This window comes from Limanda limanda, chromosome 13 (genome assembly GCF_963576545.1).
Source record: "Limanda limanda chromosome 13, fLimLim1.1, whole genome shotgun sequence".
Taxonomy (NCBI): domain Eukaryota; kingdom Metazoa; phylum Chordata; class Actinopteri; order Pleuronectiformes; family Pleuronectidae; genus Limanda; species Limanda limanda.
In genome coordinates this window covers 8,661,041-8,682,203 of record NC_083648.1, presented here as the reverse complement: position 1 = coordinate 8,682,203, position 21,163 = coordinate 8,661,041, and the positions used below count along the sequence as shown (strand labels likewise).

The 21,163-nt window shown below is 42.8% G+C and overlaps 1 protein-coding gene and 1 non-coding gene across 2 annotated transcripts in view; both read left to right on the top strand.

The window, feature by feature from the left end:
* Positions 1–21,163, top strand: part of LOC133018277 (collectin-12-like) — a 34,115-nt gene that overhangs the window by 7,677 nt on the left and 5,275 nt on the right. Inside the window, exons 3-17 of the mRNA XM_061084597.1 lie at positions 7,473–7,595; positions 10,735–10,821; positions 10,909–11,952; positions 12,377–12,958; positions 13,067–13,209; positions 13,350–13,459; positions 13,577–13,719; positions 16,213–16,314; positions 17,687–17,771; positions 17,961–18,036; positions 18,827–18,922; positions 19,019–19,165; positions 19,281–19,371; positions 19,596–19,785; positions 20,294–20,388. Coding sequence (XP_060940580.1) covers positions 7,473–7,595; positions 10,735–10,821; positions 10,909–11,952; positions 12,377–12,958; positions 13,067–13,209; positions 13,350–13,459; positions 13,577–13,719; positions 16,213–16,314; positions 17,687–17,771; positions 17,961–18,036; positions 18,827–18,922; positions 19,019–19,165; positions 19,281–19,371; positions 19,596–19,785; positions 20,294–20,388 — 3,114 coding nt within the window. The remainder of the gene's footprint in view (positions 1–7,472; positions 7,596–10,734; positions 10,822–10,908; positions 11,953–12,376; positions 12,959–13,066; positions 13,210–13,349; positions 13,460–13,576; positions 13,720–16,212; positions 16,315–17,686; positions 17,772–17,960; positions 18,037–18,826; positions 18,923–19,018; positions 19,166–19,280; positions 19,372–19,595; positions 19,786–20,293; positions 20,389–21,163) is intronic.
* Positions 18,315–18,427, top strand: LOC133018798 (small nucleolar RNA SNORD89). Its single transcript, XR_009682854.1, has one exon. It is a non-coding gene; the product is annotated as a small nucleolar RNA SNORD89 (small nucleolar RNA).

Genomic DNA, 21,163 nt, shown 5'->3' with positions numbered 1-21,163 from the left:
TAATGTTGAGATTTTTTCTTTTACCAACATGTGGTTGGTTTTTTTCGGCACCAGCATGACACATGTTGTAATATGTTTGAAGTTTAGTTGTGGAATACAACTTTTCATTAGTCAACAAGCACTGTGTTCTTGCATGGCCCTGCTTTAAACACATTCCTCTTTAATCGTGTAGATGCAGGTGCTAGTTGAGTAACACTTCACAGCTTCACTTGGAATATTAACTCTCAGTTGCATAAAAAAGAAAATCCTCCCTGTCAACACCACCTCTGCTTTCAGGCTCACGGTGGATCTACATCACACGTTAGATTCCATCAGCAGTTTGCGTTTCTCCCCCTGATGCTGATTGTGCCAGCAGATGTGACTCCAACTCTTTATCTCCTAACGACACGGAGCTCTGCCAAAGTACAGACGCACACATTGAGGCCGAATTTCAGTCTTTTACGGAAACTGCTGACTGCAACACAAAGGCTTTTCTTGGTATCTAATCCTGCCTCACAAAATATCCCCAAATACAGTGGCCCTGCTCCTTTATGAGGCGCACTTGCGTGCTTGAAAGCTTGTCTCTTGAGATTACGATATATGACCTATATGTCATGTCTGTCTTCCTCTAACCAAACGCAGATGGTTCGACAAAACCAGCTCTAATCAACTCCATGTTCACGGCTTCTTTTAATAGACAATCTGACTGTTTTCGCTACCAATTAGACTCCGTTTGTGCCTTTTAGCACTTTGGGGTAAAAGAAAAAGCAGCCTGCTCGGCTAACAAGAAATGCCTCATAAAGTTTTCCCGCATCAGTGCGCTCTGTCTCACCGTAGGATGCCATTATTCTCTGTTTGCACGGTTGTGTCAGTGGATATTGTTTCCAAGTGTTTCTCTCTTGATGTGGCACATCCTCCATGGAACTTGGAATTCTCCATAATCGTGCAAGAGTGCTTCACAGACTTGCAGTTATATAAACCTTCCATGGACGTTTAGAACTATTTAGGAGCAAATTAAAGCAAAATATAAAAGGAACACGTGGTTCTGTGTGTGTCAGGGTGATTCAGAAATGTTGCATTCATTGTCTTTCACATTGCAAGATAGGCCATTCTTCACCATTTCACTGTTTTCTCAGGGAATTAAGGGGACAGTGAAGAGGTATGCGCTCTACTGACTGTCATTCTAGTTATTTACTACCTCCACAGTGTTAGTTATTTATGCCACCCCACAAAATCTGAAAGGTACCGTCAATGAAAATATATATAGATTAGATAAGTTGATGCTACAGCGAAATACGTGCAAGGTTAGATGTGTCCAAGTCCCTCCAATCAGTGACATGATACCTGAGTCTCAAGGTCGGACGCGTGAGGAGATCTTTAGCCAAGGTCCTTCAAAGGGAACTTTTCAGCTGCATCAGCTTTAGGCGGCATGTGTGTGTTTGCCTGTGTGTGTGTGTGTATGTGTGTAATGAAGAGGGCATCGCATCCTGTTCAGACTTGGAGCCGTCCACATTTTCTTTTAATCAAAACAACCTCATTTACAGACCTGTGGCTGTAAACTAACTTGAAGGAAGTGAATACCAGCTGAGAAGGTTTCTTATAAAAACACTCAAAATAGCTCACTGCCAACTTTGCCCCTTTTTTCTCAGGATACTTGGCATGAAGGGCTGATGCATCAAATGTTTGCATGTCTCCTTTTGATTTGGCTCCAGTGTAACAAGGTCCAGATGCTGCAGAGGACCGGGCCCGTTTAAAAGTGTCATAAACCTGTTCTCAGCAAGCGGAGAAAAAAAAAAGAATCACAGGCCAGGCATGCAAGGCAAGCTCAGCAATTCATGGAAGCTAATGTCTGAGTAATTTGTCTCAGTAGTTACTTCCCCTGTTGGAGAGTGTTTACTTGTTAACATTCCAGTTGGTTACTGTTATTACTGGGGTAGCTATGAGGGCCAGAGGGGGTCACCACGACCCCCGGGGCAACTTCTTAGCCCAGGGTTCAACACCCTCTAAAGAATGAAGTCAGAGGTTAGAGTGGGTCGCAGTAGACAAAAACATGAATCTACAAAGTCACATTATTTACCCAAATTCAAGTGAGGAACACGAACACATCCGCTGACAACAAAACACTCTGGATGGAAATACAGACTTTCTGCTAAACAATGAGAAGTGATTGTCCATTCCAAAGCGGGGGGGGTCAGCAGGGATGTGAAGGAGACATCTGTGTGTGTATATACATACTTGATGGAGGTTTGATTGTGATTATTGTGTCTACTTTTATGTGTGGTTTTGATTTGTTGCAGCAATTCTCAAGTTGATCTGTTTCAGTATTTCACGCTAATTACAGAAATTTCTGTAACTTGAACCACAACCAGATGTAATTGTATTCTTGACAGTTTGTAGACAGATGCCAGATAATGTTGTGTGTTCCCGTTAGAAATGTGACACAAAAAGGCATCATGTGGAAGAATTGTAATGTTCGGCTCCATCCAGGTGGAGAGGAGAGCCATAGCCTGTCTGTGACTACTGGTTTCTGGCTTGTGATCATATTTAGATTTCAAACATGACACAAAATGGAAGGTTAGGAGGTGAAAGGATTTCTGCGGTAGCCACCCAGTTACTGTATATAACATAGTATTAACACTCTGCACAAAGGGTCTTCACACAAAAAGGCTTGAGTCCGTACAGGCTTTCTTTGTGTTGCCATGGAAATTTCCACTGCCAGCCAGGAGGGAGACGGGGCATGCAGGCCAGTCTAATGGCAGGTACATGGAATAAGGGCATAAGTGTTGAGATTTTTTTTTCTTTGACTGACTCGGAGTCCAAATGAAATACAGCTGTTTTGCAGACACCACACTGGACGGCCCCCATCCTCCTCTCTGTTTCTCTTTCCTTCTCCACCTCTTGTGACCACAACTCACTACAACCTCTTCTGAGTAACAACACGGATCCCTTTGTAGCTTCTACTGTGAAGCATCTGACCACAATATGCAGAGATATCATTAAGCTGCTGACAGTTTTCTCTCCAAAGGCTCAGTCTACCAAATCAGACTGTTTAAAAAGATGGACAACATGTCTCCACTTCCTCCCACTATTCAGTAGCCAAAATAAACTGGAAACGAGCGCTGCTGTCTTGAGCGTTTGGGGCCTGAGTCTCTTAAGTAGCGATCAGGGGATCTTGATTAATAGCAACTCATTCTTAGCTGCCAATCATGAAATGTCACAGTGAACACCATTCATCTGTGTGATAAGAACAACAGACAACAATTATTTGAGGTGTAAGTTCATTTTTTATTTAGGTCCATGTCCCATCAACTAACATGAAGGAGGCAGGTTGTATTACCTTTACTGCTGCCGGCCACCAGATGGTGATCAAGACATTTTGGCTTCACTTTTTTGTGGGGAGGGGCCCTCATGTTGTCCATCTTGATATACAGTCTTTGGCCAGAGCAGTGTTTCAGCGAATTTTTTATTTTGAAAAGCCACATCATCTAGATTGCCCCCTGGTGGCCGGCTGCAGTACAGGTAATAAACCCTGCCTCCTCCATTTTAGTGGATGGTGCATGAGCCAAGACACAGAAGTGAGTTCATTTTTCCACTAAATTTGGTTTGAATTGGTTATTTGATGAAATAAAAACCAGCTGAAACCTCAAGATTGAATCTTGAGACTGACTCACTATTGGTCAAGCATATTGGCAGAGCCTTGATACAGTGGCTCCACTGCACAGTCACTACTGCACCTGCACTGGCTGTTAATAGCCCTCCACTGTACCTCTGCTCTGTTTGGGCTCTTCTGACATGTATGTACCTCTCAGGGATTACGTGGCAGGATTCCAGCCTGTTGATTGGGACATCCTGGACCCTGTTCACTTTCTGAACAGCCTCAGTCCTCCCATGTTCTGCACCCGGCAGTTTGGTTCAGCAATGTGTTTTCATTCAGCTCATGATATGTTGGTGCCAGCGTGTTTATGTACTGCAGTAGTCCATGTGTAGACAGCACGAGGTCACACTGGTCAACATGACGCACAGCAACTACAACTGAGCTGAAATTGATCATTTAATTTTCTATATTCCTTGGTTCTTTCGTTGCCATTTTGAAAAGATTGCACATATCTGATTGTTTTTTGTTGAAATGTGTTTGGATAGTGGGCAGAACTTTGTCAGTCTCAGACCTGACAAAACAGATCATAGCGTCTCAGTGTATTTCTCTGATTCTGTGTAAGACGTTGGAAGTGTTTTCTCTTCATCAGCCCTGTCTGCCACATCGCTGACAGAACTGGTGTTAAAGCAGAATCTCTTGGAGGGAGCAGAAAGCCCTCCTCTGTCAAGCGGAGGGGAAATGTTGTCACCCTGGACCGAGCTACTGGCTGCTGTGCCCAGGATGAATTTCCGTGTCTGCTCGGTGGAAGTATCATCGCTTTAAGAACATGACAGTCTGGGTCTGTAACCTGTCCCCGCCTGCCAGGTTATAAAACACTGTGCGTGCTTAATAGGGACAGTGTTAACTGGGCGACCATTTGAGTTTTGTCCAGAGACTAAATACACATTTGGATTTTAGTCCTGACATCCATCCCAGCCTTATATCCATTATCTGTAGTGCTTATCCTGGAGCCAATGACATTGGGCATAGTCCTGACAGCCCTAAACACGTTTCCATTGTGAGCCAACTTCTTTCCATCTGTGTCTGGGGCAGATTGTCAAGTCGTCTATTGCAACTTCTAAATCCCCTTTAACACTCATCATTGTATTAAGCTTTGAGTGTTAATTACTAACATAACCACATGAATTATTGCACACATTAGACTTCAGGGTGTGACTTAAATGATCTATAAATAAAGCAACATACTGTGGCTATTTCTTCTCTTCTTTAACTGCACAGCTAAGAGAGGCCCTGTTCTGACCGGTATATTAAAATTTGTCCTGAGAGATCCAATCTCAAGTGTGTTCACAGCTGGTATTAAAATGAGTCCTGAATGTGTCTCCTGTGACCACTTGGATTTCACGTCCTTGGTCTATATGCAAATGCACAAGCTCGTCATTTCTGTTCACGAAGGCCAAATGATGTTGTTTTTACCAATTCTGAGCATATATGAGTGCGACGTCACTGTGTTTGTGTTTGTTGGTGTGTGTCGGACTGAGCGAGTGAGAAGGAGGGGTAGAGAAGACGTCAGATTAGTAGGCGGTCCTTAATGCGGCAGCGCAGGATGCATTTGTGTTCACAAAGTGAAAAGAATGTGGACACATACGTCCCGGACCCAACCAAAGATGGTCTGAATGATCACATCTCAAGAAACATGGAGAATCCATTTGGGTTTATTCATAACTGCACATAAAGGATGGATGATAATACCAGGTCTGAACAGGGTCAGAACATTATAACAGTATTGTGGTAGTATAATTAATAATCCTAGTACCATAACTAGCTATATTTGCCCGGTCTGAATATCTTTCCGATCTTAGTACCCAATAATATCACAGCAGTACAACACTCTGACTCGGCAACTCTGGATTTAATCAGAAAAAGAGCTGAGTCATCGCCACAGTGTTAAAAAGCCAATTGACGAGAGAAATAGTTCTGCAGCCACGCTTTTACTTTTCATGCTCTGCTTTTATGAAACACTGTGTCGCACAGTCGAGGAAACAAAGTGTGTGGGAGCAACGTGTCGAGAGGAACTGGTTCTTGTACGTCAGTAGCAGGAGGTTCGTACACAACGTTGTGTGATTAGAACGGATCCTTAAAGAAAAAGCTTTTGACTGTGAGAAAGTATTTGAAACTCAGTGACCCTGAAGGCATGAGGAGCACACACACGATACCTCCAGGTCAAACTCCAGTGAACACAGAAATACCACCGCTGCCCTGCTCTTGACCCAGAACCTGTAGACGCCCGGCTGACTGTTTACATGGTGTGATGTTGTCCTTAAAACAGCTTGTGGTCAGGACCATGGGGGTGGGGGGGCTCTCACGGGCTTTCAGTACACATAAGGACAACAGTGGCCTGGATATCCATGTCTGTGTCCACGGCCCGGGCCTCTTTGAGGTGGTCAGATGTGATGTTTGCACAGATGTGTGGGTCCAAAAAGCAGAGAGGCCAAACGTCCAGTACCGTTCTGGTGGTCCCGGCCCACCCCCGACTGGGAAGGCTGGTGAACTCCTTCGGCTACAGATCGAGTCTCATCGTGGGTTACATGACTCAAAGGGACAGAGTGAGGCCCCTGACGCTGTTCGAGGAGGAAGTCATATGAATATGTCAGTCCAGCTGGGACTATATAACATCCCTCAGTGGAAACAATAGACCTAGAACCCATAATAGTAATGAGCATGTTTTCATGTACTTCCTTACCTGACTTTGATGTCTGTTGAAACGGACGTGGGCTCAGTGGTTCAGCATTATGTTTATATAACACACTCAAAAGCAAAGTCATAACAAGACTGATTCCAATAACTTTATATTGGTCTTTTAAAAACACTTCGGTTAATGATTCCCAAATGTTTCAATGATGAAGATGTTGTTATCAAAACCTTATGACAAAGCAATGTAATTCAGGCTTAACCTTTAACAGTCTAACCACAATCTGAATAATAAAGGAATAAAAAAAACACACAGAGACCTAAAAATATACAGGCATAAACATGTATTTTCTATTATTTCAAGAAAACATCCTATTATTATTCATAAAACAGGAGAGGAAACAGCCCATTCCAAACAGGCGGATTTAGAGCACGAGTGTTTTTAATTCTACATAATCCGTGGAAACTGCTGGCTGGTTTATTGTCTGTGTTATCACCTGAATGCTTGTGTTTCTGACCTCATTGGACCAATTCCCACTTAAAAATCCCAGCAATCCCTTTTGTGTTTCCGTGCTGTAACCATTTATTTAATAACATTCCTGTCTGGTAAAGTATTAAAGGTTATTCCCCACATTTTCTCTTCCTATGTAATGTGATTTAAAGTTTCGACATGACGATCTTTATTATCTGTTGTGAACACCAGCTGCCCTCTTGTTCTGCTTACCAGAGGCTGCTTGGTCAGTTGTAATGAAGTCCAGTAAACATCCTGACTGTAGTCTAATGTTTAGGATTGTGCCACATGCCCCATCTGTGACGTGAAGCATTTCACTGCAGCGTGGCTTTAGGTCGGATGGCAGTGAGGAATGACACAGAAGGGGAAAGTTGCTGTTGTGTTTTGGTTCCTCTGTCGTATGGTCAACACATGTGTTTCAGCGTGAGTCTTCTTGGCTGCTCATGAGGACAAATGCTTTGAATATACACTTGGCTGGAGAAAAGGCACAGATTGTCCCATGTCAGTGCTACAGCACTAAACTTAGGTATGAAATCAAAGAAACTGTCCCATGTGATTTCATTTTTGAATGGAAAAACTTTGGCTCACTTATACGAACTCGCTGCTGCTGTTGCACAATATTTGATTAACCAGAAGCAATTGTAACATTGGAGTGAACGGAGCGATCACATGTGACGCAGATTCTGTTGTATGTTGTAGGAATTCAGGAGGGGACAGAGTGCACCAAGTGTAAGAATGACTGGGCTCTGAGGGCGGCCATTGCCCTTCTCTACGTGCTCTGTGCACTGCTCACCATCGCTGTGGCTGTCCTCGGATACAAAGGTAAGTCAACACACAAGTTAATGCAAACGTTTTTTTTAATTTCAAAATAGCATCTTCAAATTTGGATTCATGGCGCACTGACCAGGAATAGGGGGAATGGTGCTCAATCTCCTGTGAGAAGTACGTAACAGACTCCACTGCCAGGATCAAACCTAGCAAGTCCAAGGGAAATCAGTTAAAAAGACGAGCCAGCGTTTATCTCAGCCAGGGAACTATCAAAATAGGAGGAATTCTAAACGGAGTTTAGTGTATTTGTTACAGTGGCAGCTCCTCTGGTTCAGGAAGCTGGGGATCATGGGTAATATATCCACAGTTTGATAGGCTTTAATCACCACATGATTGCTGCAGGGGGCGCCGTTGCTCAGTGAGAGTTACACAGTGTTGCTTTAAAAAGTCCCTCTCGTACAGTACAAGACATTCATACTGTAGTTTTCTCATGTTTGTATCTCTATCATCTCTATAGTGCATTTTATAAAGGTTAGGATATTTTTATCCTACAGTAATGTAGGTGACTGTAGATTTACAAATATGTTCAATGCAGAATGACTATTAGGTAGATAAGTAGGATAAGACTTGTGTAATGTACAGCATGTTGTATATTTCCGGATGTAAATGGTTAAAAACACAAAAGCATAGTTTCATTTGTAAAAAAGCTCTGCGATTTGACACAGCTAGATAATAGCAGATGGATCCATATGAATGTTACAGTGGAAATATGTAGAGCCAACTCTATTCTCAGCAGATTTTCTTCTCTCCCCTGCCTCTCACACAGAGTCTGTCTCCGTCTTTGTCTCTCACTCTAAATCTCGTATTGCCGGCAGCAGGAGGGAAAACCAAATTCAGCCGAGTCAGAGCTCAGCCTAAGTCCCTTAATAGTATCCACAGTTCACTCTCCACTGAATTGATATGTCTCTGAGTTGAGCCATAGATGGGAAACACATTTGTTGCGCAGCAGTGTCCTGACTCTGTTTCTCCCTGTTGGAACCAAGGCAGTGATGTTAAATAGAAACAGAAAGGAATGGGTTATTTCAGGGATCACCAATATGGAATGTTCTTTGTGTTTTGTCCAGTTTATGTAATAAATCATCCACAGAAAACCTGTCAAAATATCTTAAAGACAAACATTGAAGTCCTCCTTGCTCTGCAGGTGAACCAACCTGGTGAACCATGTACTCCAATGCACAATAAGCACAATCCGCCCAATGGGGATGACTATTGAATTAAAATCTGAATCTGTCCTTGTGAGTGAGGACTGTTTGGGGTTTCCAGTTAGGGGTCTTTGGTAGTGTAAAGCACATGTGATGGTTTGGCTCTAATGTCTGCCAGATGACCACGCAGTGACTCCTCTAGACGAGATTTTATGGTTTGCTAGCAATTTGTTGTCTCATGAACCGCAGGTTAACTCACAAATGGCTGCAAGTGTCCAACATAGTTTGAGGTTTGCAAGAAACCAGTGTTGGCTGTTTCCGTCGTTTAGGTTTTCCTTCTCCATCCTTTATAGCCTGCTGCACTGTTTCTATTTTATGTTTCTTATCTCTTAAACCCTACAAATTACCCTTTTAATTAAAAGTTTGTGTTACAAACAGTGTCACCAAGCTCTTGCAGAGTGGATCAGGATAAATCTACCAGACATCATGTTGGGTAATGGCTGGATTATGGCTCATAACTTGGGTCACATTACGCAGCCAATAAGCCTTGTTCATTTTAGCAGCTTTGTACAACCCATAATGCTCCTCCAGTTCCGGGCTGTGGGGAAATGTAAAGATTAACAGAGGGGAATAGGAAAGAATTTCAGTCATCAAGAGTGTGGGAGGTATTTCTGGTATAAATAACATCATTACCTCTGTTAAGGAGGTTATGTTGTTTTCATCTGCATTTGTTTGTTAGTTTGCAGGATTACGAAAAGACGATCAAAGTGATTTTCATGAAAAAATATTTGGAGGGGTGGAGCATGAGCTGTAGCAGAACTCTTTACATTCTGGTGCAGATCCGGATCAGGGGGCAGATCCAGACATTATCAGGGACTTCTCAGAGAACTACTTGTGAATCTTGATTAAAAAAAGAAACGCATATATTTAGGGGAATGATGTTGATGAGTGTGTGGAATTTCCTGTGGATTCTACTTAATATCTGGATCTAGAGGATTTACATATGGTTTCATAGGGGTGTGGGCACGTGTACACTGGAAAAAAGACAATTTTTGGACCAACTTAAAAACTTTAATCTAATAAAATTTAAGTCGTTGGTTGAGATATGAGCTCTCCATAGTGATTTGAAGTGACTAAATGAATGTTAAGTAAGACATATACATGTTTACTGTGCTCTTGAAGATTTAGAAGTGAAAGAGACAGAGAAAGGACTCGAGCAGGATTGTCCAGCTCCCAGCAGTTAACCAACAGCTCTTTGAAACTGGTGCTTTTGTTTGTCCCCAGCCTGTTTTTGTCACTACTGGAATGATAACAGTGAAAGATTAGATCGTCTTCCAGTCCAGTTTTTTTTTTTTTTAAACGCTCTCACACCGACAGAAAAACAAAGGGTTGAGGAGACGGATTCTTGTTGCAGATGTGAGGGGGGTTGGAAGAGAAAGTGGATCCCGGGTCGCAGCGTGTTATTGTGGTATTCATCATGTGTTTAACATTATTTATCCCGAAGTGGAATTTGTGAATGTCCTCGGAAAAATGAGCCTTGTATCGATCAACAGATGCACAGTTGCCCGGCTACTGAAGTCGTAGGAAACTCTTCACCTTGTTCAACATCCTGTATTCAGAGATCCCTTAGGAGGAATACATACAACAGCACCCACTGCTGGTCAGAAAGATAGAATTTATAGGTCCAGTGAGAGCTCTCTGTGAGATGAATTCAGATTTTATACAGAAGCAAAGGATGCAATGCTTCATAGATGTACTGACTAAAAGACATAAACATATTTCTTAAGATATAGATATATGTATGTATGTAATATATTATACATACATTGGGAAATTAATTCTAGACAAGTAACTGGATGCTGTGATGATGCTACCTTCCAGTTTGATACTGGGATAGGCTGTCATGATAATATTGTCTGTTTAGTTTAACCCCTTGTCTGTATACACCATGTTCATTTGTATTTACACTCTCTTTCCTCTTAAATCGTCAGTGGTCCAGAGAATGGACAATGTGACCGAAGGCATGCAGAATTATGGAGGCAAGATCAATGCTGTGGAGACAGACTTGAAGAAAATTGGTAAGAAAAACAACATTTTGAATGCAATAGACTGGAATGTTTATTTTTTATTTTCTATTATCATTGTTTTGGTTGTCACCTTTTCAGATGATCAGTCAGGAGAGAAGTCCGTTAATGCCACAAGTGAAATCAAGACTTTCAAGTCAGACCTGGAGTTCTTACAGAACAAACTGAATGACATTGCGCTGAGGGCAACCAGAAACCGAGACGTCCTGGACGAGCTCCGGATCACAGGCGATGACGTGCAGAACGGCCACGGGTCCCTGCAGAGCTTTCTGGAAGGAAACGCGGCCTCACTGCGTGGCCTCAACCAGACCCTTATCTCCTACAGTGGTGTGATTGACAACCTCCAAACGGACACAGCACGGCTCCAGTCAGAGATACAGGGCCAGGCTAAAGAGCAGAGCCAGGCCCAGGTTACTGTCAGTGCCCTCAACATCACCCAGGCCCAGCAACGCAGTCTGCTCGGCACACTGCAGAAGACGGTGGAAGACGCTGGACAGGCGGTGCAGAAACTGAAGAATGATTATCAGGGTCTGCAGCAGACGTCCCGACAGAACCGGGCCGACACAGAGTGGCTGAGGGAAAAGATGCAAAATCTCCAGGTTTTGGCAGCGAACAACTCAGCCCTGGCCCGGTCCAACGAGGAAGCTCTTGATGACTTGGACACGCAGCTCAGCACTCTGGCCAGTCAGATCCAGAACACCTCCGCCCTCACCGAGGGACACGACCAGAAGATGCGTGAGCTGATGGACCACCAGAGAGACCACGACAACATCACCTCATCCAAGTTTGATGAGATAGAAGTACGATTAGACAGACATGAGAATGACATGGACCGTGTGACCGGAAACATGAGCTTTGCCTCCCAGGTCCTCGGTGCCATTAGCGTCGACCTGACCGGCCTGAGGTCCTGTGCCGAGACGGTGATACAACATTCAGACCTGTTACTGGTGCTGAATGGTAGCGTGACGGAGGCTCAGGCAGAGGGCAAAGAGCTGCGTGGCCAGCAGGATATGCTGACAGCCAAGCTGGACAGTGAGGTCAACAACCTGGCTATGGTGATGGAGGAGATGAAACTCGTGGACAGCAAGCACTCTCAGCTCATCACCAACTTCACCATCCTGCAGGGTAAGAAAACACAAAATGGTTATGTTAGAGTCCTGGAAATGAAACCATTTTTTGATTATATTATGAATATTGTTCAAAGTTGTGATGTAGAAAGGATTATTTGTTATACCCCTGATTAGGGATAACCAATAAGTCCATTATTTTACTATCCTTCCTCTTTCTATTTCCTCTAAATATATATAAAGGTAAGATGATCTAATCTTACATGAAAAGCTTTTGCAATATCTTACTCTTAAAAAATGACTTGCATCAAAATGAACGAGATCTATGACTTTTGAGTGACCTTTCACCATAACTAGGAAGATACCATCTAGTATGCTATTGTATCATTGTATCAAGTGCAAGAAGTCAATTTTGTTTCCTTTCTTACTTGTTGCACAGATTTTACATGTGGACCACTTATTTTTTTGTCATAACGTTTCAGGTCCACCGGGTCCAAGGGGCACCAAGGGAGACAAGGGTCCACAGGGGCCAGTGGGCCAGACAGGACAAAAGGGTGATAAAGGAGACAAAGGGGTGCTAGGACAGGTGGGAACCAAAGGAGAGAAAGGTGCTGCTGGACCTCCAGGTACGACAGGTCCTCAGGGTGCAAATGGTGGTCGGGGTCTTCCGGGGTCCAAAGGATCGAGAGGGCCTGGAGGTCGATCTGGAATCCCTGGTGATAAAGGTGTCCCAGGGAATCCAGGGTATCCCGGTATTGATGGAAAGCCGGGGATGCCAGGATCACAAGGCCCACAGGGGCCCCGAGGTGTAGTGGGACCGGCAGGATTGGATGGGCCTCGTGGGCCAGTGGGACCTATTGGCCCAGCCGGCCCTCCAGGGCTTCCAGGGTTACCTGCAGCTGCACCTCCTCTAATATTAAAGCCAACTCAGTCCACTCAGGTCCCTGGATCTCCCAAAGCACCTGAACCTCCCAAAGCATCTGAACCATCCAAACCAACCGAGGAACCACAAGGGTCTGTGTCCCGGCAGGTCCAGCCCCCAGTGGTCACCACTCCAACGCCTGGTGAGTTCTATTATTACATAAGGATAGAATACAGATATGTGGCTCATTATAAGTATATTTTTTACAACAATTTTACAGTGTGACATTCTGGTAATTACTTGTTTGCAGGTTGTCCACCAGGGTTCAGAAAGTTTGGAGAAAGCTGCTATTACCTCTCCTCTGAGCCCCAGAGACTCAAATTTGATGAGGCCAACCAATTCTGCACCAACATGTCATCGTATATGCTCATTATCAATGACAATGAAGAGCAGGTACATGAACCCAAACGTTATTTTGAATATTACCTTTTTTAAAGAATGAAACAATTCAGTTAAAACTTAAATAACTAAAGCTAAACAAAGGCATTTTCAGAGTTAATTATTCTGAAAAATCTGTTGCTCTTTTTTCATAGGAATTTGTGAAAGATGCAATAAACGGAAAAGGTTATTTCTGGCTGGGCCTGACGGACAGAGACGAGGAAAATATCTGGAAGTGGGCGGATGGGACCATACCTGTTTTCAAGTGAGTTGGTTTTACAGCAGATGGATCCATGTGTTTTACGGATTTCTGCCATGATTTGTTGATTCAATTCTGTTAGAAAATAGCTATGATTTGACTTGAGATTTTTCTCTCCATCAGTAAGTGGAAGCCCGGCCAGCCTGATAACTGGACCAACGGTCATAAAGGCGGCGAGGACTGTGCTGGTCTAATCCGTAATGCCTTCTGGAATGATTTCTACTGCACCGAGCGCATCGGGTTCATCTGTGAACGTGCCTCTGACTGTCAGTACCTTCTCTGACCTTTCTGAACTTTAAATCTGTTTTTAATATTTACAGACATTCAGTGTGCAGGACCTAGCCCCATGTCCATCAATTCATTTTAAGTAAGATAAAAGTGCAGATTTGATGACTGAGATATAACGTTCATCTTGTGTTCCCACGGCACAGACCTATGTATCCAAACATGAGATCCCAGACACCTGAAAGCTGCTTTTTCAGATAAAATGCTATGAAATATAAATGATACACATTAATAGTGAAGATTCAAATCTAATATTTCAGACATCCTGTATGCAAATCATATTTTTAGCTGTGTTTATTGATCGTATTGGATATTTATATCATATTTACATTAGTTACTGTTGTTATAACTGTAAATATATTAGCCTGTGAGCATCATAACAGTGTTTAAATCTGTCTAATGTGCTTTATTTTGTTGTTCTCTTCGCAGTAAGTGTTCCAGTTGTATAGCATCCAACTAAGACAGTGTGAACTGTCTCTTGGAGGAAGGTGAAAAGGCTGAAGTTGAAGTTGCAGAGATAATGAAGGAGATGTGGGGGAGCTCTCGATGAAAAGAGGTCCCTGATGAAGCCAGCCCACATGAGCATCACTGAGACTATGGTTGATCCTTGTGTCAAAGGCACTTTACGACAAAGCATTACAATCAAGCACAGAGCCAGCCCACTAAGGCATTGTTGTAGTATTTGTACAGAAGGAAACATGAGAATGTGGTAATCAACACTACACAAAAATATAAACGCAACCCGCAGGATCTTCTAAATGTTAGAAATCACAGTACATTCACTATTCAGTGGAAAAAAAACAACCGGAAGTTTTCACCTGGAGCATGTGTGCAGGCATTTCAACAACATGGGGGACAGTTGTCCAGTTTCTCCACTCAGTATCTGAAAAGGATCTCGTGCTGTCATGGTGACGTGTGGTTGACGGACACATATACGATGTACAGTGCTGCTAAACTCTTGGAATCGCCTTCTGAGACAGCTGATGGTTGAATGATGGACATTCAGCTCTTGAACAATGGGAACGAAAACCAAAGTGTTGCGTTTATATTTTTGTTCATCATATTCAGGCTATACTCTGTCATTGTTTGGTGTAGCCACTGTTGTACAGGTGTATCTGTAAATAATATTTCACAAACACTACATTGTTAGTTGGAATTTAGTTTCATATCATTTTATTACTTAACTGCCTTGTCAATCTTTCAACTCACAGAAAATCTATGTCAGAGGATAATATTGTTAATAGAGTTACAACTATTTTTATACCATCACATATGTCACAGATACAGAACTGTGCTTCGAAATAAGCTTCCGGGAAAATGATGAGCAGCCGCTCACCATCCACAACCGCAAACTCAGATAACAAATTATGTAAATCTCACCTTTCAGCAAACTGAAATATTCATGTCATTTTTTTTTTTATAATAGATGCTCAGTGTGAGCAGTGCTGCTGTTTTATAAAGGAACGTATTTCTTAGATCTTAGACTGCCAGTTTTATACAGTATGAGGCGTACATGAAAAATATGTTGATGTTTTGTAATGTAGCCATATACGATGATTTATTCAATATGTCTAATACAATATGTGGAATATGTTACATGATTATTATTTGCATAATCAGTTGTTATTGTCATTTGATTGACCTTTGCAGATTCATATGATGCTGAAGGACTGAGTAGCCGTAGGCTCATTGTGCCTTAATTAAATGACCAAGTTTGTCTGGATAAGGCCAGGACACTTTCACAATAAAATTAAAAATAAACTGTGGAGTATATGCTTTTATTCCTGTTATATTTTGCAATAAATACACTTGAGATAATGTGGTATGAAACACCATTCATGTAGCAATGGTGTCTAGACTTGCTGATAACAGCACAGAGTAAACCCTATACAGAGACATGTGTTATACAGGGTCAAGGCTTTCTATTATTTGTTCCATCCAATTTCAAGTAGTTTATTTTTCTTATATTATCAGATTATAATAACAAAGACAAGGTTTAAGACCTTTTCCACTGTGGTCCACGAGCACCAGGGGCAGGCGAAAGAAAAAGGAGTTATGGCAGACAATTAGGTTGAAATGGTGAGCAAAAGAGTCAAACAAAATTTGAGAATGAAATATCAAGTCAAGTTGTCGAGAATTAAATAATTAAATGTTTACCCTGATATTCCTCCACATGTGTATTATGGGGGGGGGGGGGGGTACAAAACGGTTTTCAATGGGATGAGATAACGTCACGTGATCAAAGTCAGCTGACGATGACAGGTTTCTTTTCTTTTTTTCAAGTCAAAGGCGATTTGTGGCTCAAGGTTCATTTATTGTCCTGAACTCCGCTGGTTCATCTCAGTCGGTGATCGCAGCTCGTCTAGACCCGGGACGATCACCCAGCGACACCGCGCCCGGAGCCGAGTCACTGCGCCCGGAGCTCGGCTCGACATCCATGACGGTGTCGGTACTATGCGTTGTTGTTGCATGAAATAAACCAGAGAGGGGACATAACGAGAGACGGCGGAAATCTGTTCTTGCCGACACACCAGCGATGCCTCTCTTCGCGACCAACCCATTCGACCAAGATGTGGGTGAGTAGCCGGGAGCCGGGGCTGGGTGTAGCATGCTAGCTGCCGGAGCTAGGACCACTCAGCTTTGTTTGTGTTGTCCAGCGGGACACAGCCTCTCGGTTAGCATCACACAGCATGTATTGTTCCTTATATAAGGTTTATGCTATATAAGCTGATTCTGGTGCTGTTCCCCCCACCCCTCTTGGGTTTGTTGTGCTTCAGTTAGCCACCTAGCTCATTCGGCTAGCTAGCTACCACATATAATGGGATGTAGCTACCAGCAGTTAGCATCTCGATTCTTTGAAAACGTTCAATAAAGTACCGACATCTGAATTTGAGTTAAACTACGTTTTCAAGCTGTGCTGTGTGTAAAGTGTGTATTTAATCATTCAGGTTGACAGTCAAAGGACGTGTGACACAAATGTTGTCATCAGCTAATTGTTGCTAAGCTAGCTAGCGTGCTAGCCGTGTGCTCCATCACTACCTGGCTGTAACCAACATGACGAGGCTGGCGTCTCATAGTTGAGTGTAAGTGAAATCGGATGCGGGCTGATGCATGAAACCATGAAGCTACTGTGGGTTTCCCTTTGTCTCTTTACTGTGGCTCGAGTGGTGAACCACTTCAGGAGCATGTGCAGAGGAAGAGGCAACTGCACAATCACCTCACTGACCCTTAATATACAAGCTGCAGCATTCAATGATAAGCGTGGATGGTTAATTTCAGGCTGTTAAATTTGGTTATTTTATATATCTGTGAGAGTATTGTGATAATCAACTTGTAACAAAGGGTGTAAGGAAAATCCTCTGTCTGGTTACATGTTATTTGTTATTTAAATGTCTTTGTGAATAAAGTTATTTTGAATATTCTGCAAAACATTGATTAATGCATATGACCCTGACTCAATGCATTCCATCAAACACTGAAACATGAAAGACATTTCAGCATAAGGAGATCCTCAAAATGTTTGCGCCCAACTTGTTTATAATTGAGAATTTGAGGTTTGTTGTTGTACAGGTTAACTATGAACTTGAAATAACTACAACAATAATACAATTATATTATTCCAAAGGACCTGAATTAAGAAAATATGCATCCTTTTTAAGTAAAATGTAAACAAATGCCCTGACGGCAAAGCGCATTTCGGTGTGCATCGTTAAACACAGACGATGGTATCGGGTAAAGACGGCCAGTGGGTGAAAGCAAATGTTTACATTTACTCAAATGTTGTACATTTACTCGTACTTATGTATTTCCATTTCCCTCTTACCTTATACTCTATCTTTCATGCAGTTCATCCTTTTTTTAACTCTGTCTCTAAGCACAATAAGTCCTGAAAAATGTGTCTGCTGCTATGTTTAAGTTTTCTGCTGTTGCTGTGCTTCCTTTCTGCAGAGAAAGCTACCAGTGAGATGAACACAGCTGAGGACTGGGGCCTCATTCTGGACATATGTGATAAGATAGGACAGTCACGCACTGGGTTAGTCAACTGTCTTCTACTAGTCCACACATACTGAATGCACACCCACGCATCTTTTTTAAACACGATTTCAAAGGGAAGGAGAATGAACCCAGAGACACAAAGTGTGTAGGAAAAACATCTCTATTGATAATTCTCTGTGGCAGAGCAATTCATTTTCACCAACCTTTGATTTCTATTCTTTTGCAGACCTAAAGAATGTCTCCGCTCTATAATGAGAAGAGTGAACCACAAGGATCCTCATGTTGCCATGCAGGCGCTGACTGTAAGCAGGAAACAAACAGCCATGTTTGGTATAAGTGTAACTGCTCAGTTAATGGAGATGTTGTGTTTTCTTCTTGTCATCAAACTTCATCAACACTTAATTAAAATGAGAGCTAGTAGTGTGACTGGATCACATCTCGAGGATCAGATAAAAAGCTTTTGGATTCCCATTTGAAGAAAACCTTTAAAATGACTCTTCATGAATTACAACAAAAGCCCAATATTTAACAAAATGACTAATTAGCGTGATGACGTCATGGAGTGTGCAGGACCCTGTCACCTGGGAGATGATGTAAACAAAAGGCCGAATTGTAGTACCCCTGCCAGGTAGTGTGTTCTCAGAGTGGGGGTGCCTTTACAAAGACTGACCGAAGCACTTATCTGATCCCAGAACAGGTGACGGGGTCCGTTAGCTCGGCTCCTTTCATTCGCTGGAGCACCGCGGAGGATCAATCAGCACAGGTGAGAGCTGTTAGCTGATTGGTCCTCACGCTTAAAAGGCAGCGGCTGTGCTGACTCAGGAGACACAGAGGACTCAGAGACACTGAGCTGGCCACGGAGCAGGAAGCTCAGGAAGTTTAAGTTTGCGTTGGGAATTTGTGTTTGGCGTTAACAAATATGATAAGATCCGATTGGTTTGTCTCTGGCTGCTGTGGTGAGAGCCCCGTGGCATGGTCTACTGCCACAGGGACCGAATCAATTCTCCAGTTATTTGCCTTACATGTTTGTCGCCTAATGTTGCCTATCAATTAGTGAGTCAGATGAATATTTTGACCCCTTTGTCCTCACAGCTTCTTGGTGCTTGTGTCTCAAACTGTGGGAAGATCTTCCACTTGGAGGTGTGCTCCAGAGAGTTTGCCAGTGAAGTCAGTAACGTCTTAAACAAGGTAGGTTTTCGCCTTCTGTGTGTTGTCCAGATAACCTCATTAAGTGATTGTGTGCCATCCTTGTTTTAATAACTTCTTGATTGAATATATCTCCAGGGCCACCCCAAAGTGTGTGAGAAGCTGAAAGCCCTCATGGTGGAGTGGGCGGAGGACTTCCGCAATGATCCACAGCTGAGTCTAATCTCAGCAATGATCAAGAATCTACGTGAGCAGGGTGTTACCTTTCCTGCAGTGGGGTCCCAGGTAGGCCTGTGGAGGGGAAAAAGGACAAATGGAGGATGTTTTTGATTAACTGCTGTATTTGAGGCTCAGTTGTTGAGTTCTTGATTTAACTAAGTTTAGGATATTTTGTTCACAGGCTGCAGAGCAAGCAAAAGCAAGTCCTGCTTTAGTGGCAAAGGATCCGTCCACCTCATCGAACAAGAAAGAAGAGGAAGACTTGGCCAAAGGTAAGAAGTCCTCAAACTAAATGTATAACCAGTTTTTCAGTCCTCTGCTGGCAGTTGAGAAAAGGAGTTTTGTCCTTCAAAAATTCTACTGACACCTTTGCCTTTTTTGGAATTTGCATAAATCACAATTTACACTGGATTTATGAACTGCATTAATATTTAGGCAGGTTTAAAAGGTGCAAGGTCTTTCAAGAGCAAAGCAACAATCTAACTCATGTTTGCAGCTATCGAGCTGTCGCTGAAGGAGCAACGTCCGCAGACGTCCTTGTCGGGCCTTTACCCCAGCACCTCCAGCCTGCTCTCCTCCCACAAGTCAGACGGCAGGAAAGTCCGCGCCATCTATGACTTTGAGGCTGCTGAGGACAACGAGCTCACCTTCAAGTCTGGAGAAATCATCACTATCCTGGACGACAGGTGAACTACTCGCACAAACGCGCACAAACGCACACAAATAAGCAAGTTAGCGCAGCATGCCAGGATTAGTCAGATAACAGGATTCCGGACAGTTTCATGGCTCTGTTGTTGAGCAAACAATTGATACGTGTCCGGAATCTTCCATCTCAAAGGAAAAAAAACCTCGCGTGATCACATCTCAACGAAGCTGCTGAACAGGTTTTGGATTCTGTTCCCATTTGATGAAAACCTCTGGAATTACTTTTCTGGAATTACAAGAGCCTAATATTTAACAAAATAACGTATTAAATGATGACGTCATGGAGTGTGCAGGGCCCTGTCACCTGGGAGATGATGTAAACAAAAGGCCGAATTGTAGTACCCCTGCCAGGCAGTGTGTTCTCAGAGTGGGGGTGCCTTGACAAAGACTATCCGAAGCACCTATCTGATCCCAGAACAGGTGACAGGGTCCGTTAGCATATCAAATTGAATATATTAGTTTATTTTCATATGTGAATTTTTATTTAAGTGACCCCAACTGGTGGAAAGGGGAAACGTATCAGGGAATTGGACTGTTCCCCTCTAACTTTGTGACTGCTGACCTCACTGCAGAGCCTGAGATGAGTGAGTACACACACACACACACCAGTTATGTCATCTAGTTCTTTGATCTCCATTTAGTCTATTAGCAGTATTGCTCTATTGATCCCTGAGAGGAAAATACTTTATCGCTTGCACTCGGCTGGTGAAACGATACAAAGAACAATACAGTTCAATTGTAAAACACAAACAACACAGTTGAGTTATTGGTAACATAAACCAAAAACACTCCTGGTACTTAGTGGTCATATGAGAATTGTCATTATAGCGATTTGGACATATTTATCAAGAGCTTCCTACATGTTTTACGTTATTCTGATCTAACAGACCTGTTGTGTAGACACAGATCAATGTGTTGCTTTGATAACTGCTTCCATGTCTCGTGAAGTGATTCACATTCTTTATTTATCCGCTCACTTGATCCCTGCGCGTGTTTAACATCGTTGCTGCTACAATGGATTCTACTGTGTGAGCCTCAAAACGTTTTAGCCTCGGGCATTACATCTTACAAAGCAAATTGTCATCTCTACGGCTTCCTGTCAGATGTAGTTACACCAGAGGACGTCTGGGCTCCACATGAAAGGAATGCATGTACCAGCTTGTCCGTGCATGTCAGTAGTTAAAAGATGCTTTGTCAGTCTGCATAGAAGCTGAGGTTGTTCAATAAATTGTCAGAACCAACGAAGTGTATTGCTCATCATCCAGCTTGGCTTTCTCTGTGTATGACCTTTGCTGTGTGCTGATAGTTTGTTGTGCTTCTTCTTTACAGCCACAATTTTTTTTTGTTGCTTGTCCTCAT